Genomic DNA, 14,417 nt, shown 5'->3' with positions numbered 1-14,417 from the left:
TGGTTGAAAAAGCGGAGCCCTAAAGCTTCCTAGTATGCTTTTGACTGTGAGTGTGTGCGGTCGGGAAGGTAGAGGGACATGAGGAGAACATAGTCCGCGCCGTCTGCGGCTTCTGTTTAGTAGTTAAATAGCAATTACCATACAGCTCCTTCTCTGTTTTATTCAAATTATTTATTTTATATTGTATTCCTTTAGTTTGATATGCATACATCGTTTTAGTATTTATAAGTGAGATATATATAAATATATATTCATTAAAAAAAATAGCGAGAGAGAAGCCCGGCCCGGCCCAACCCAAAGTTAATAACTGACATTTGGGCCCGGGCTCGGGCTTAAGATCTTGCCTCTAGTAGGTATTACCCACACCTTAGTGTGTGACAGCAGCATACAGTATTGTAGATAAACTGTTGTTTGTGGAGTGGTCATGAAAGAAATTGAATAAGTTTGTCTTATACTTCTTGTCAATTTTACAGAGATGATGATTTCTCTCCAGCAGGAATAGTGGAGATGGACAGCTGCAGTGCTCCAGAGGCAGCTGTTCAACAGCTAGATGAAAGGTTTTTAAAGTTTATTGACATTCTGGGCTCTAATTTCGTGGCGCAGCACAGGGGATGCGAGCCTGGCGCACCACCGTGCGCTGCCAGTTTGACAATTTGGTAGACCGTCTGCGCAAAGATGGGTGTGACTGCGCTCCAGGGGGAGTTGACGGTGCACCAGGGGGAGGTGTCAGCAGATTCATGTTGGCGCAGTGACAATTTTGTGCCAAAAATAGTGCAGAAAGTGCGCTGAAAGCTCGCCAGCTCCAGCCTGGTCTATTCTCGGCACAAAGCGGAGCGCACCCTCCGCAGCTGTAATTTGGAGACAGGCGCACATGTGTGCACATGTCATCAAAGCCTCAGAGGCAGGTTTACAGAGTGTCAGGCACATTTTAATGCAGTAAACAATCACAGTAATCACTATTTAATGTAACTGTCTGAACCAGCATATACATTTATATCTATATTAACTGTCCCGTCACATCTGATGTCAGATTAAAGCCGTTTGTCATAATGGAAAGTTAACCTGACGGCAGCTGGAAGTTTGATGCACATCTTACAATTAAACAATAAACAGCCTTAACATCTGATACTGAGTATATATCTGGTTCTCTCATTTCATTTAATTCAAAGAAAAGAGGGAGAGAAAAGACAAAGAAAAAAGAGACAAAATAAATGTATGTCACTCAGGATTTACCCGTGATTTCCCATATTTCTCTGTTTTAGTCTTTATTTTCAACGTGATCTGAAAAGATGGAGTACATTATTGTAAGGAGTATGAGGTGGAGACACTGGGAGAGTATACAGTATATCACCAAAGGCTCTGCTATTTGGAGATGACAAACCAGGAGTGCAGGTGGATGAAAAGTATTCTGAATGGATAAGCCAGCTGTGTAACTGTCTCTTCATTTTGTACTCCTATTAATGACAAAGGAACAGATTAAATCTGTCCCGGGAGCTGGCCCACACGGTGACGCGCTTCATGTCCTTCGATGTGCCCCCCTGTCCATTCTCCTGCTGCAGGGACAGCGGCTCCGACCGTCTCCGCTACCAGCACTGTTTCCGCGGTGCTGGGGATCAGTCAGACCAATCAGACGCTGCGCCTCGGCCGCAGGGCATTTAAAGGCGAGGAGAGGCGCCCTTTTGATTGGTGAAAATAGCGCTCGGCTTTGTTATACCCACTCACGGCTTTTCTCCTCCCTCTCTGCCATTTGCGCTGAGGGAGGCGCGGACGTGCAGCTCTGCGCTCCTCTGCGCCTCTCTTGGCACTGCAGGAATTTGCAAAGTGCGCTGGTCACGCCCTGTCCGCACGGCGAAGGCCGGCGCAGGGCAGGTGCGCCTGCGCTTGCGCCTGGTCTACGAAATTAAAGCCCACTGTGTTCAAATGATTCTCATGTTAAAAAATATAAACACTCTTTATTCTTGCTTTTCATTCGTGTCAATTCATACATCTCTTGTTTCTTTTTTCTTTGCAGTATGTCCTCACTGGGGCTGGATGAAGAGGACATCAATGTACATGACCTCAATGATATCTGTAATTCAGTGTGAGTTTCCATGTGAACTGTGAAGATCATAATTTGATAAATTTCTGTTTTTGTCCGTAAAAATAACCTTTCTAGTCAGTTGTACTCACTAACACTTTTACAGACACAACTCAGCAGAGGGCTCGTTGAGTCAGCACATTACTCTACATAATGAGTTATGGTTACACTGAGAGAAAAATGTACAGCTTTAATAGTCCTTTTTTATTGGCTTGCATTTATCTGGTGGGGCAATTTTTGACACTCCAAACTTGTGATGGTTTTGTAATACTTTTTGAAAATTTAAGTGTAAATGAAAAAAGAAAAATGCTGTGAAATAAAGACTTATAATAAATTGAGTAAATGCCAATAGTATCTGAGGCAGAGGTTGTACACTGTCCAGGTAAAGCAAAATAATGCTTTGCTCTGAAAGTAAACACAGTTGGCACTCTTAGAGTCAGTTTGATGTCTTCAAAATGTGGCATTTAGTTAAAAATGTTCTTGCGGTTCTTATTACAGAACAACCCCTGCCTAAGGACTAGAGGATTCTGGGAACTTACCGCTGCTCTCAAGTCATGTCCGCCATCCTCAGATTATTAATCAGTGAACAAGACACCACTAACAGACCTGTCTACCTTCCTTTTATAAGAACACAATTTATTGTGAAACTTCATGAATATTTTGTTTTGTAACAAAGTTTGTTTTCTAATAAAAACATGTCATACAATAATTTCATGATGTAATCCTTTACGTTCAATGTTATTTACTACTTCAAACTGATTAGATCCTTTTGAAATAAAAAGAAAGACCATTGTAAGTTTTAAATATTTATTGAAAGAATATAAATAACACAGTCAGCTAAAACGACAAAAATACACACAAATGTAAAATCTTTATTGTTGTATGGTTATGACTCCCCTCTAAATGCAATAACGAGCAGAACGGAATTCTGGTTACAGGCCTTTAATGAGCTGTGAAAACTAAACAAAAGACACACAAGCATAAATAAATACAAAACATTCATATAAATCCACAATACTAAAATCATATTACACAAATTAAAGGCCTGAAGCTGAAAATATACACTACAACTTTGATTATGTGCTCATCACGTGAACTCAAATCTTCGATACTACAGACAATTTTAAAATAAAGAAAATGTTGTACATAAATGTAAAGTATTAACTCATTGGCCACATCAAGGGGATCAAATAACCTTTGGACCTTTGCAGCATACAGACACAAAACAAATCGAATCCAAAACCTCTCCAACCTTCTCCTTCACTCCTGCTTCTCTGCATGTGCGCATTAATTAAACTCTGCACTTCAAAGAAGGTTCCGCTGTCTCCACACCTTTTATACTACAGCTACAAATATGAACTTATTTATCTATTCATTTATCTCCTTAGATTTATTGACCTATTTATTAATAACATATTTATTATTAAAATATATTTATTATGAAATTAATGAATTAACTAAAATTGCTTGCCTGTAAAAATTGCTTCTGCTGGCAGTTACACTCCCACTAAATCACTGGTGATTTTCCATAATAAACTTAAAGTGGATTAACTCTTATCCCAAATTTCTCTGGTTTAAAACAGCAAATAAATTATTCAACTTCAAGCTATGAAACAGTCTTGTGAATGGGCCTGTCTAAATAAGTAGGCTTGGTCTTGCGCTTACCTTTGTTTTCAATGGTAGAGTCACTCATCAACAACTGGAACATCCTCACACATCCATCTTGACCTGGGTAAACACCAATGACCTTAGCCAACTCCCATTCATCCCTTGGTGTATTATCATCATGGACAATCACTATGTCACTGGCCTTTGTATTTCGCTGTGTTTTGTGCCGCTTTTGTCTCTTTTGCAGGTTCAACAGATATTCTCTTCTCCATCTAGACCAGAACTCATTGGCCAGATGTTGTACTCTTCACCATGTCTTGCGTAGATAAACTTCCGCCTTCACAAAGTCTCCAGGTGGTGGCATCACTACTGATGACTTCATAGTGAGGATATGATTTGGCGTGAGAGGTTGAGGGCCAGATGGATCATTGAGTAAATGTGCTGTCAAAGGCCTGCTGTTTATGATTGCCATGACTTCATAGAAGTAAGTTCGCAAGGAGGAACTGTCAAGTCTTTGGGATGATCGATCCAGAATGGATGTCAGCACACTTCTTATTGTTCAGATTTGTCTTTCCCGGATTCCACCCATATGGCTGGCAGATGGAGGGTTTAGGACAAACTCACAGCCCAGTTCCTTGAAGCACTCTTGATTTATTTCTTTCAAAGCTTCCAGGAACTCACGTCTCGCCCCAATAAAATTAGTGCCCTGATCGGGTCGAAGTTGTCTGATGTTTGCTCTTAAGGCAATGAAAGTACGAAGAGCATTTATAAATGCATCTGTTGTCAAGTCATCAAGTAGTTCAATGTGAACAGCACAGACATGTAAATAGCAGACCATAACGCTTCAGCTCTCTTCTTCCCTCTTTGACATGAAATGGACCAAAGCAATCCATCCCACAATAGGTAAATGGAGGAGTTGCCTCCATGCGTTCCCGTGGCAGGTCTGACATTTTTTGGTCTTTGGTGCTCCTTCGAAACTTCCTGCACTTCACACATTTGTAGATACATGAAGCCACAGCTTGACTGCATCCAAGTATCCAGATACCATTTGATCGCAGCTCATTAACTATCATGCCAACCTACTTGGTGTGAGTATAGACCTTGGGGCTTGAGAGTGTGGGCTGGACTTCGAAACCACTGTAGATGAAAACACTGAAGCTGGCTCAGGCCATGGTTTTGCTTCCTCTTGAGACTTCTGTCCTTCACAAATACTCCATGCATACTCCAAGACTTGTTCCGTGACAGCATGACAGGTGTCTACTCGACGATGGGTTTCTCCATCAGGAACGGCCAATTTCCGCAAATCGTCATTTATCTGTTTGACCTCTGTTGAAGGACCATTAATCTTGCTAATGTGATCCTTTAAATCTTCACAAGATGGACTTCCATCAAGCTCCTTCTTAGCTTCTTTGATGACAGCCTTCCACCTATTGTAAGCGGTAATGAAGCACTGTTGAAGTCTTTTAGCCTTTTCGTCAAGAAGCTCTTGACCCTTTTCAGTAAGCTTTCACATTTTCTGACTTCCTCTAACAGCTTTCTCTGCAGTACTTTCAGCCTCTTCAAGGGAGTTTGTGTCTAAAGTATCCTCATCAGGGATTTTAGACTGCTGCTGCATCTCCTTAGTTTCACTATTATCTGACTATTATCTGACTATTATCTGACTTCACTGTTATCTGAGTGTTTTGCTGACTATCCTTACACTCAGACATTTTTAGTGTAAGTTAAAACTGTCCTTAAACTTAACTGTTTAAACTCGTTTTACTGAAGAAGCTAAGTTTTAAACTTGTTCTATCTTAAAATCATGCCCTGTTTTTTGGCATAAATGAGCTTACTTGTAATGGACACCTTTAAAAATAAACTTACTGGCCTTGAAACAAAACACTTCCCTTAAACGCTAAGCTTGTCAAAATGAATAGTTGAACTGCACTAGTACTTACACCTCGAATATTCTTACTTAGAAAACACTTAAACTTAAAAACATTCAGCAGTTGCACATAACACTAACACTGCCTTATTGGCCCATACAGAGCTCCTTGAAACACGTGAGTTATTCCGCTTCTTTACATTTAACCTCTCCAACCTTCTCCTTCACTCCTGCTTGCCTGTCAAAACTGCTTCTGCTGGCAGTTACAATGGTACATGCACTATCGGCATTAAAAGTGAAATCACCAACCATCATCTTTGCAGTGTTTTTATTTTGCTTGATTAAAAATAAAAACACTAGGATACACTGGTTTGTTAGTTATACTACATTACTTCCAATGAATATCACCTATGGCGGTAAATTTGTTGAAAATATAACAGACGAAATATATCAGAAGTAATTTGAGGCCATACCCGTTCATCAGAAATCCTTCGGGCTTACAGATTCTGGACTGGCTGGAGGTCTTGCTCTGCTCTGCTGACAGTGGTACATCCCCGGCCTCTGTCCCCGGCCTCTGTGTCTGCCTCAGTCCGTGGTCACCACTCCTTGTGGTGAGTGATGGAAGCCTCAGGACTCTTGCAACCCATTGGTCCCACATTGAGGCTCTCAGTCTCACCAAGTGATTCCGATGAGCCGAGGAAAAGGATCTGAAGTGAGCCAGGCTTCACAGCTGTTGAGGAGGAAAGTGATGCAGACAGCCTGATGGATCCTTCAGAGTAGAGATGGAGAGTTTTGTTGTTCAAGACCCGAGCCTGAGCACCCTGAGGCAGCTGGAGCTGCTTGGATTCTAGTTTGGACTTCATTGTCATTGCTGCTGTCCTCACTGAGCATGCTCCCTGGGTATGTAAATGATGGTGCAACAGACAGCTGATCCGCTGGAACAGTGGAGATGGGTTGTGGGTTCTCCCACGGCCACATCTGGAACCCACATACACACTCACACACACTCACACATACACACTCACACACAATCACACATTATCTGATTTCCTCTCTCATCTCCCTTCTCTGTTCTCATCCCCCTTTTCCTCCCGGTGTGTGTTCAGGCTCCGCCCCCCCTGCAGACCAGACCTTGGTCATCGAGGAGTTTCGCTACCTGTCTCAGAGGCTCTTCGTGTCTGTGTCAGTGTTTGCTGGGTTTGGGATCCTGCTGGGCGTCATTTGCCTCACCTTCAACATCTACAACAGCAACGTCAGGTCAGTCCATCATTTTATCAACTAGTCAATCATTTTATCAACTAGTCAATCATTTAATCAGTCAATAGTCCAATCATTTCATCAACTAGTCAATCATTTCATCAACTAGTCAATCATTTCATCAACTAGTCAATCATTTCATCAACTAGTCAATCATTTAATCAGTCAATAGTCCAATCATTTAATCAACTAGTCAATCATTTAATCAGTCATTGGACCAATCATTTAATCAGTAAGACAATCATTAAATCAGTCAATTCATCAATAATTCAGTCAATCAGTCAGTAAGTGAATAAACTGATCAACCAATCAGAATTAAAATCTATCAATCCATCATTTAATCAATCAATTGATCATTCATTCAGTTAATTTGTTGGTGTTGATGGTGCTTGTGCTTTAGGTACATCCAGAACTCTCAGCCCTACCTGAACAACCTGACAGCTGTAGGCTGTATGATGGCCTTAGCCGCTGTCTTTCCTCTTGGCATTGACGGCCTGCACGTCCACAAGACACGCTTCCCTGTTGTCTGCCAGGTATGATGACATCATATCCCGTTTCAGTCATAAGTGGTTTTTTTGATCTGTGAAACTAGGACCTGATGCATCTCTACATCCACTGAAAGACTGCAGGCACAGAGCTTTCACACAGAGTTTTTCATGTAAGCCTTTTTAAAGCTCAACAGGTCAAAACTTTATTTCAGACTCCAGCAAAGTTACATACTAATGCATGATGACAGGGAGCCTTACTCTGAGATGGAGCACAGCAGCAAATCACTGGATCATCTGCCCATCAGGAACATTTTAAATCATAATGATGATATAAATGATGAATAACAGTGGTCCCAACATGGGGCCTGGGGCATACCATTTATCACTTAAAGAGATCCAGAGCCTTCCGCCTTAGCAATCTGATCCCAGAGGGTGGAGCTAGTAATACTGCAGTCCGTTGATTGGTCGATAGGATTATAAGGTTATAAACAATCAAAGCTTGTTTGTTTGTTGTAACAAAGACCAACATGCCAAGTACAAAGAAGACGAATTGCTGGATGTCTTCATCACTGCTCTTTATTTACTGTGTTGCGTTTTTCCTCTTCATTGGATTTAACAGCAGAGTACACTGTGTTGCGCTGCAATGGCGTCACACTATTATGTAATTGACACAGTTAACAGCATCCAGCTCACACGCCACCTACCAAGAAGAGCAAGGTCGGCTGTGTAAACACAAACAGGATCAGGCTTTATTGATGCAAAACTGGTACCAAACTGTACTGATCCAAACCGGACCGCTTGGTGGAAACAGGGTTTACAGCTAGGTTTAGGCAGAACTGTTCTAAGATGTTTACGCTCTGTTGGAGACCATCAGTGGTTGGTGAGAGCAGGTCGTCTGCATGAAGCAGGTATGTGACCTCTGACTCTGTGAGATCAGGAGCTCCTGAAGGTTCCTGTTCCTATTCCAGGCTCCAGCAGGCTGAGGGAGGCAGGACTTGAAACTGTTCTCTGTCTGTCTCTCTCAGTTTCGTCTGTGGCTGCTCGGCCTGGGCTTCAGTCTGGCGTACGGCAGCATGTTCACTAAGATCTGGTGGGTCCACACAGTCTTCACCAAAAAGGAGGAGAAGAAGGACAGGAGGAAGGTAAGGAGGCAAGCGCTTTGGAGATAAATCCTCTTGGAACAGCCTTCTCATCCCCAGCAGTGTTTCAGCTCTCCTCTGTGTTCCTGTTCTTAATAGGAGTACAAAATGAAGAGACAGTTAAACAGCTGGCTTATCCATTCAGAATACTTTTGATCCACCTGCACTCCTGGTTTGTCATCACCAAATAGCAGAACCTTTGGTGATATACTGTATACTCTCCCTGTGTCTCCACCTCATCCTCCTCACAATAATGTACTCCATCTTTTTAGATCACGTTAAAAATAAAGACTTAAACAGAGAAATATGGGAAATCACGGGTAAATCCTGAGTGACATACATTTATTTTGTCTCTTTTTTCTTCGTCTTTTCTCTCCCTCTTTTCCTTGAATTAAATGAAATGAGAGAAGCCAGATATATACTCAGTATCAGATGTTAAGGCTGTTTATTGTTTAATTGTAAGATGTGCATCAAACTTCCAGCTGCCGTCAGGTTAACTTTCCATTATGACAAACAGCTTTAATCTGACATCAGATGTGACGGGACAGTTAATATAGATAAACAGACTTAATGGCAAGCTCACAGAAACAAGTGGGAAAGTCGGTGCTACCTTACAAAAGTCTGTGTAAACTTCCGGTTTTCAAAATAAAAAAAATTGTGAAATACAATAAGATGTTATTCGAAAAAAAAAAGATAACTACATTATTAGATATAATGTTAAGATTTATAGTAAAGAATACATTAAATTCATTAAAAATGATTTAAAAAATGTGTCCGAATGCAACAAAAAGTGGTGTGTCTCAAAGAGCAGGCTTAGATTTACACTTCTGGGTAAATTTTGAGCCAACAGGTCACATTACCTGGTAGTTATTGAGCTACAATGCTCATATTTACATTATAAGATACATTAAAGATTCATAAAAAATAATAAATGTGTACAAATGCAATAAAAAGTGGTGTGTCTCTAGAAACAGGCTTATTTCTACCACTCTGTGTGAATTTTGAGCCAACAGGTCACATTACCTGGTAGTTATTGAGCTATAATGCTTATATTTACAATTCAAAATACATTTTAAATTAAGAAAAAAATGAAATGTTTCCAAATGCAATAAAATAAGTGGTGTGTCCCATACAGTAGACTAAGTTCTACCATTTTGTGTTGATTTTGAGCCACTTGGTCACATGGCCTAGCTGGAAGTTATTAAGCTATAATGCTCCTATTTACAATTGAAAATACAATTCATTTAAAATATGACATTTGTCCAATTGCAACAAAAAGTGGTGTGTCTCATAGATCAAGCTTTGATCTGCTAATGTATTTTATATTGTATAGATAAACATTTTAGCCCAAATAATCCCAAGTCATGTTACCTAGTGGCTGAAAATCAACATAGAGTGGTAGAACTATGCTGAACTGTGTTTTTAATGTATAGAATAAAGTAAACAAGAGCATTTTAGCTCAATAAGTCCCAAGTCATGTGACCTAGTTGATAAGAGCAAACCCAAAATGGTAGATCTATGCCTGCTCTATGACACACACCACTTTTTAATTGCAATTGGATGCATTTATTATTTTTTTATGATTTTTTAATGTTTCTTACAACATAAATATGAGCATTATAGCTCATTCACTACCAGGTCATGTGACCTGTTGGAAGCAGGATCAACAGCCAGGGACTCAGGCAGACGGGTGAGTGACGAACAGAAGCTTTAGTCGATACCTTGTAGTCAAGCCGAGGGTCAGGCGTAACAGGCAGAAACTGGGACGAAACTTGTCAGCAACGGGTAATCAGTCCGAAAGACAAGTCTGGAGTACTCAGCATGAGTGTGAAGACAGTGTGACACTGTCTGTGTGTGGAGCTGGGGTTTATGTAGGTGGCCTGATGGCAGCAGATGAGGTGCAGGTGTGAGCAGGAGCACAGGTGAGTTGAGTTTAGGCTGATTAGGCTGCAGCAATGGAGAGGCAGGCTGGAGACAGAGGGTGCTTCTCAAAGCTCCAAAGTTCCATCCATGCCTCCTCCACTCGCCTCCTCCACTTGCGTCTTAGTCCCGCCCACCAGAGATGCATGCCAGAGACACAAGGAAATGGAGAGAGGAGACGAGGAGGTTCATTTTATGAGCATTGAGATGTCCTCTCCTCCGGAGCGTCACATGAAGCGACGTATTTTAGTGATGACGGCATCACAGCTGGATAAACCGGTCTGAACGCACGGGAGAAACTAAATTAAGGAAAATAATGTAAATAACAGGGCGCTCAAACGCGGAAAATTCATATTCACTTTTAGATCAGTTTAACATGAATATGTTCATGAATGAAAAAGAAAAATGTCACGTTTTCCCAGGCCCAGATTGATAGTTTTTAATTCTTATATTGGGGCCACTTTGTGTTCATAAATGATGTGTTTATTCTGCTATAAGCACTGCTTAGCGCACTGGTGGGACAGGAGGAGAGAGAAGTGGAGCTGTCTGCAGCGGTGCCTTTCATCCATTACGCGCACGCAGAGGGACAGAGGTGAAACTGTTGCTGTATCAGCCAATAATGGCATGATCTCACACCCATCACTGATAAAACAACAGTTTGCTACTGTATGAAAATAGCGTGGTTATGTGTTATTTTTAAAGGCATTATTGAACTGTCTCAAGTGGGCCAGTGGAGCGCGCAGTCAGCTGACCCGGAGCCTTTCAGTTTCACTTTCAGCCTGTTTGTTGTCTGCTGTCCGGTCTCTGGGGCTCTTTCTAATTGTCTGTTGTCATCCTCAGTGAGAATGAATGTTGTAATCATCCAGATAAATATCAAACATGTTTGAAAATTATCGGGGCGGCTCCGATGAGTCTGTGAGACGATCATGGGACTGAAGATTCATCTGTCAACCGCTCACACTAGAAGATAATCTTGGCCAAACGTCGGCCAAGACCTGACCAGATTTCTTCTCTGATTGTGGGGAGGACCGAATCTGGGTTAAATCGGGGCGAGAATCCTGAAGTGTGAGCCTTAAACTCTAAATAGCTTATGTTGCTCCATGGAGCTCACGTTTCACATGTGGACGGCTGACGCTTTATAGCCGGCTCTGATACGTCACAAGGGGGCGTGTCTGTCAGTGAAAAGACTTCTGCGAAGCCTGCACTTGTATTTCCTCGATTATGCCTCCTCCAGCTCAATGTCCTCTCTCCTCTCTCCTCTCTCCTCTCTCCTCTCTCCTCCGAGCACATTTGGCGCTTTGGAATGTCCTCCAATATGGCTGCTCACAAAGTACTTCCGGTGTCGCGGAGGAGAGAGGAGATAGGAGACTGCATTTTGGCACATTGGGAAGCACCCAGAGACTGAGGCTGTGACACGCCTGAGATCTGTAAAATATGTAAGCATATTTAAAGGAATGGGTTCACTTTTCTCCAATTTATTTCATAACCTGAAAGGCTGTCAGATGAATCGATAATTTCTAAAACTCTTAGGAAAGAGTGTGAGGGTTTGGATAGGGTCAGCAGAATGTCATCCGCATACATATTTAATTTAAAATAATGACCACCAATTAAGATGCCTGTAATTTCATTGTCATGTTGGCTGACACATGCTGATGGTTCTAAGGCTAGAATAAACAGTAAAGGGGACAAGGGACAGCCTTTCTAGTAGAACGCCAGAGTTGAAAGGGGGCTGAAATCATGCCATTGCTTTTAACTGCTGAGACAGGTTCTTGGTATAGTGATTTGATCCACTGTAAACATCTTTGACCAAAACCATATCTGGAGTCCCGAACAGATGTGGCCACTCAATTCGGTCAAAAGCTTTCTCAGCATCCAGTGATATTTCTACCACTGAATGCTGAAGAGAACTAACCACCTGCATTGTTTGCAGGAACCTCCACATACTATCAGATAGAAGCTGTCTCCGGAAAAAGCCAACTTGATCTTCTTCTTCTTTCTTTAGTGCTCCTGCAGTGAGGGGGGGGTCCCAGCTCGGTGCGTAGAGCCAACTAGATGAACCAGTTTCTTCCAGTACTGGCGGTCTTGGGGCAGCAGCTCTGCATCTTTCATAGCAACTTCGTGTTGATTGAGGTTTTCTGCGATGATGTCGAGCCATCGAGTGCGGGGTTTACCTCGTGGTCGTCTCCAGCCTGCGGCCTTTGGGTCAAACTGGAGGATGGCTACAGTAGGATGGTCAGGAGGATCTATGTGAATTAAATTTGTGACGACTTCCTCTAACTGTTTTGCGAACACTTTTGCAAAAAATTTTTAATCATTATGAAGCAAACTTCTTGGCCTTTATTTTTTTACATCCAAGTGGTCTTTTCCTGGTTTTGGTAGCAGTGATATGATTGCTGACCACATTGTTGGTGGCATAATCTGTTCCTCCATAGCATGATTATACAATTTAAAAATCAAGGGCAAGATTTCCCTCGAAAAACATTTGTAAAATTCTACAGTATAACCATCATTACCAGGTGCTTTGCTATTTGCTAGTGATTTAATTGTATTTAGGATTTCCTCTTCTGAAATAGGTGCCTCCAGTTTCCCTATTTTTTCTTCAATTAGCTTTGGCAAAGTTAGGTTTTTGAAGAAGTTATTTAAGTATTGATCTTTAGCCTGATATTCAGATTTCAAACCTTAAACTTTATTTATTTATAGGGCACTTTTCATGCTTTAAAAGCAACACAAAGTGCCTCACAGAGGCTAAAAACAACATAAGAAAAAGACAAATCCATACACACATTCGCAGGCAAACACACATACACACCTACTCCCATACACATTCATACTAACTGTAAAGAGAAGGGAGAGAGAGACATGGCTGAGCACCGAGGACTGAGGTAAGGAATAAGCTACCTTTGGGGGTTATCAACACTGAGGAGGGCCCCCGGCCCACAAGAAGCGCAGCCAGAGACTTCCCCGCCCCGCACAGACACGAGGCCCTACAACACAGTGCAGTGGCCTATAGCCATGCAGGCGAAGCCTTCCCCTGGCAGCAGCCCCAGAAGTGGACCAGGAGCAGCCCCCAGTGCGGAGAGCCCCCACAAGGAAACACTGGAGCTAAAAACCATCATACTAAAACAATAATAAAAATGTAAGAAGAAAGATAAATAACATAAAATAGATAATTGAAATGACATAGAGAATTAAGAATAAAATGATAAGAGTTTGACTTAAAGAATGAAGAAGATATACAGTAATACAATAAAACAATAAGTAATAAAAGAATAAATTAACTTGGTTAAATCAAGTAAAAGCTTGATTAAAAAGGTGAGTTTTAAGCCACTTTTTAAAAGTATCAACAGACTCTGCAGCCCTGAGATTCTCAGGCAGGCTGTTCCATAATCGGGGGCCATTATAACTAATAGCCGCCTCCCCGTGTGTCTTAGTTCTAACTTTTGGTATGGTTAAAAGGCCAGTGCCAGAGGACCTCAGGGTCCGCGAGGGCTGATACGGTAAAAACAGGTCAGATAAATAAGAAAGCCCAAGGCCGTTAAGACATTTATAAACTATTAAAAGAACCTTAAAATTGATCCTGAAACGCACAGGGAGCCAATGCAGAGATTTTAAGACTGGAGTAATATGTTCCCGCCCTCTGGTCCTCGGCAGCACTCGTGCGGCTGAATTCTGTAATAATTGGAGGTTGGAAATTGTCTTTTTGGGAAGACCAGAGAGCAGGGCATTACAATAATCTAAACAAGAAGAGATAAAAGCATGCATTAACACCTCCGTGCTGGCCTGAGAGAGAAACGGGCTGACTCTAGCTATATTTTTGAGATGATAAAAAACGATCTCAGTGACATTCTTAATGTGTGGCATAAAATAAAGCTCAGAGTCAAAAATCACGCCCAGATTTTTTACAGAATTTGTTGGTTTGAGACCTTGAAGTTTTGGTAAAAATTTCTCTCTCTGGCCTTCAGGGCCAATGACTAGAACTTCTGTTTTGTCTTGGTTGAGTTGTAGGAAATTTACTGCCATCCATGACTTTATATCTAAGATGCATTTAAAAAGGGCATCAATAG

General features: G+C 41.5%; 1 protein-coding gene and 1 long non-coding RNA gene across 4 annotated transcripts in view; both read left to right on the top strand.

Moving 5' to 3' along the window:
- Nucleotides 1-14,417, top strand: part of gabbr1b (gamma-aminobutyric acid (GABA) B receptor, 1b) — a 234,129-nt gene that overhangs the window by 202,658 nt on the left and 17,054 nt on the right. For all 3 annotated transcript variants that reach the window (XM_074686667.1, XM_074686666.1, XM_074686668.1), the window contains 3 exons: nt 6,656-6,806; nt 7,207-7,339; nt 8,320-8,436. In XM_074686667.1, the coding sequence (XP_074542768.1) occupies nt 6,656-6,806; nt 7,207-7,339; nt 8,320-8,436 (401 nt within the window). The remainder of the gene's footprint in view (nt 1-6,655; nt 6,807-7,206; nt 7,340-8,319; nt 8,437-14,417) is intronic.
- On the top strand, nt 429-2,708 carry LOC141802678 (uncharacterized). The gene is made up of 3 exons (XR_012599519.1): nt 429-557; nt 2,012-2,080; nt 2,576-2,708. It is a non-coding gene; the product is annotated as an uncharacterized LOC141802678 (long non-coding RNA).

The sequence above is a fragment of the Halichoeres trimaculatus genome, unplaced genomic scaffold (assembly GCF_033239565.1).
Source record: "Halichoeres trimaculatus isolate MK-OKI-2021-1 unplaced genomic scaffold, fHalTri1.1 fHalTri1_scaffold_14, whole genome shotgun sequence".
Lineage (NCBI taxonomy): Eukaryota > Metazoa > Chordata > Actinopteri > Labriformes > Labridae > Halichoeres > Halichoeres trimaculatus.
Note: the sequence above shows the minus strand (reverse complement) of the source record. Positions and strands in the feature narration are given on the sequence as shown.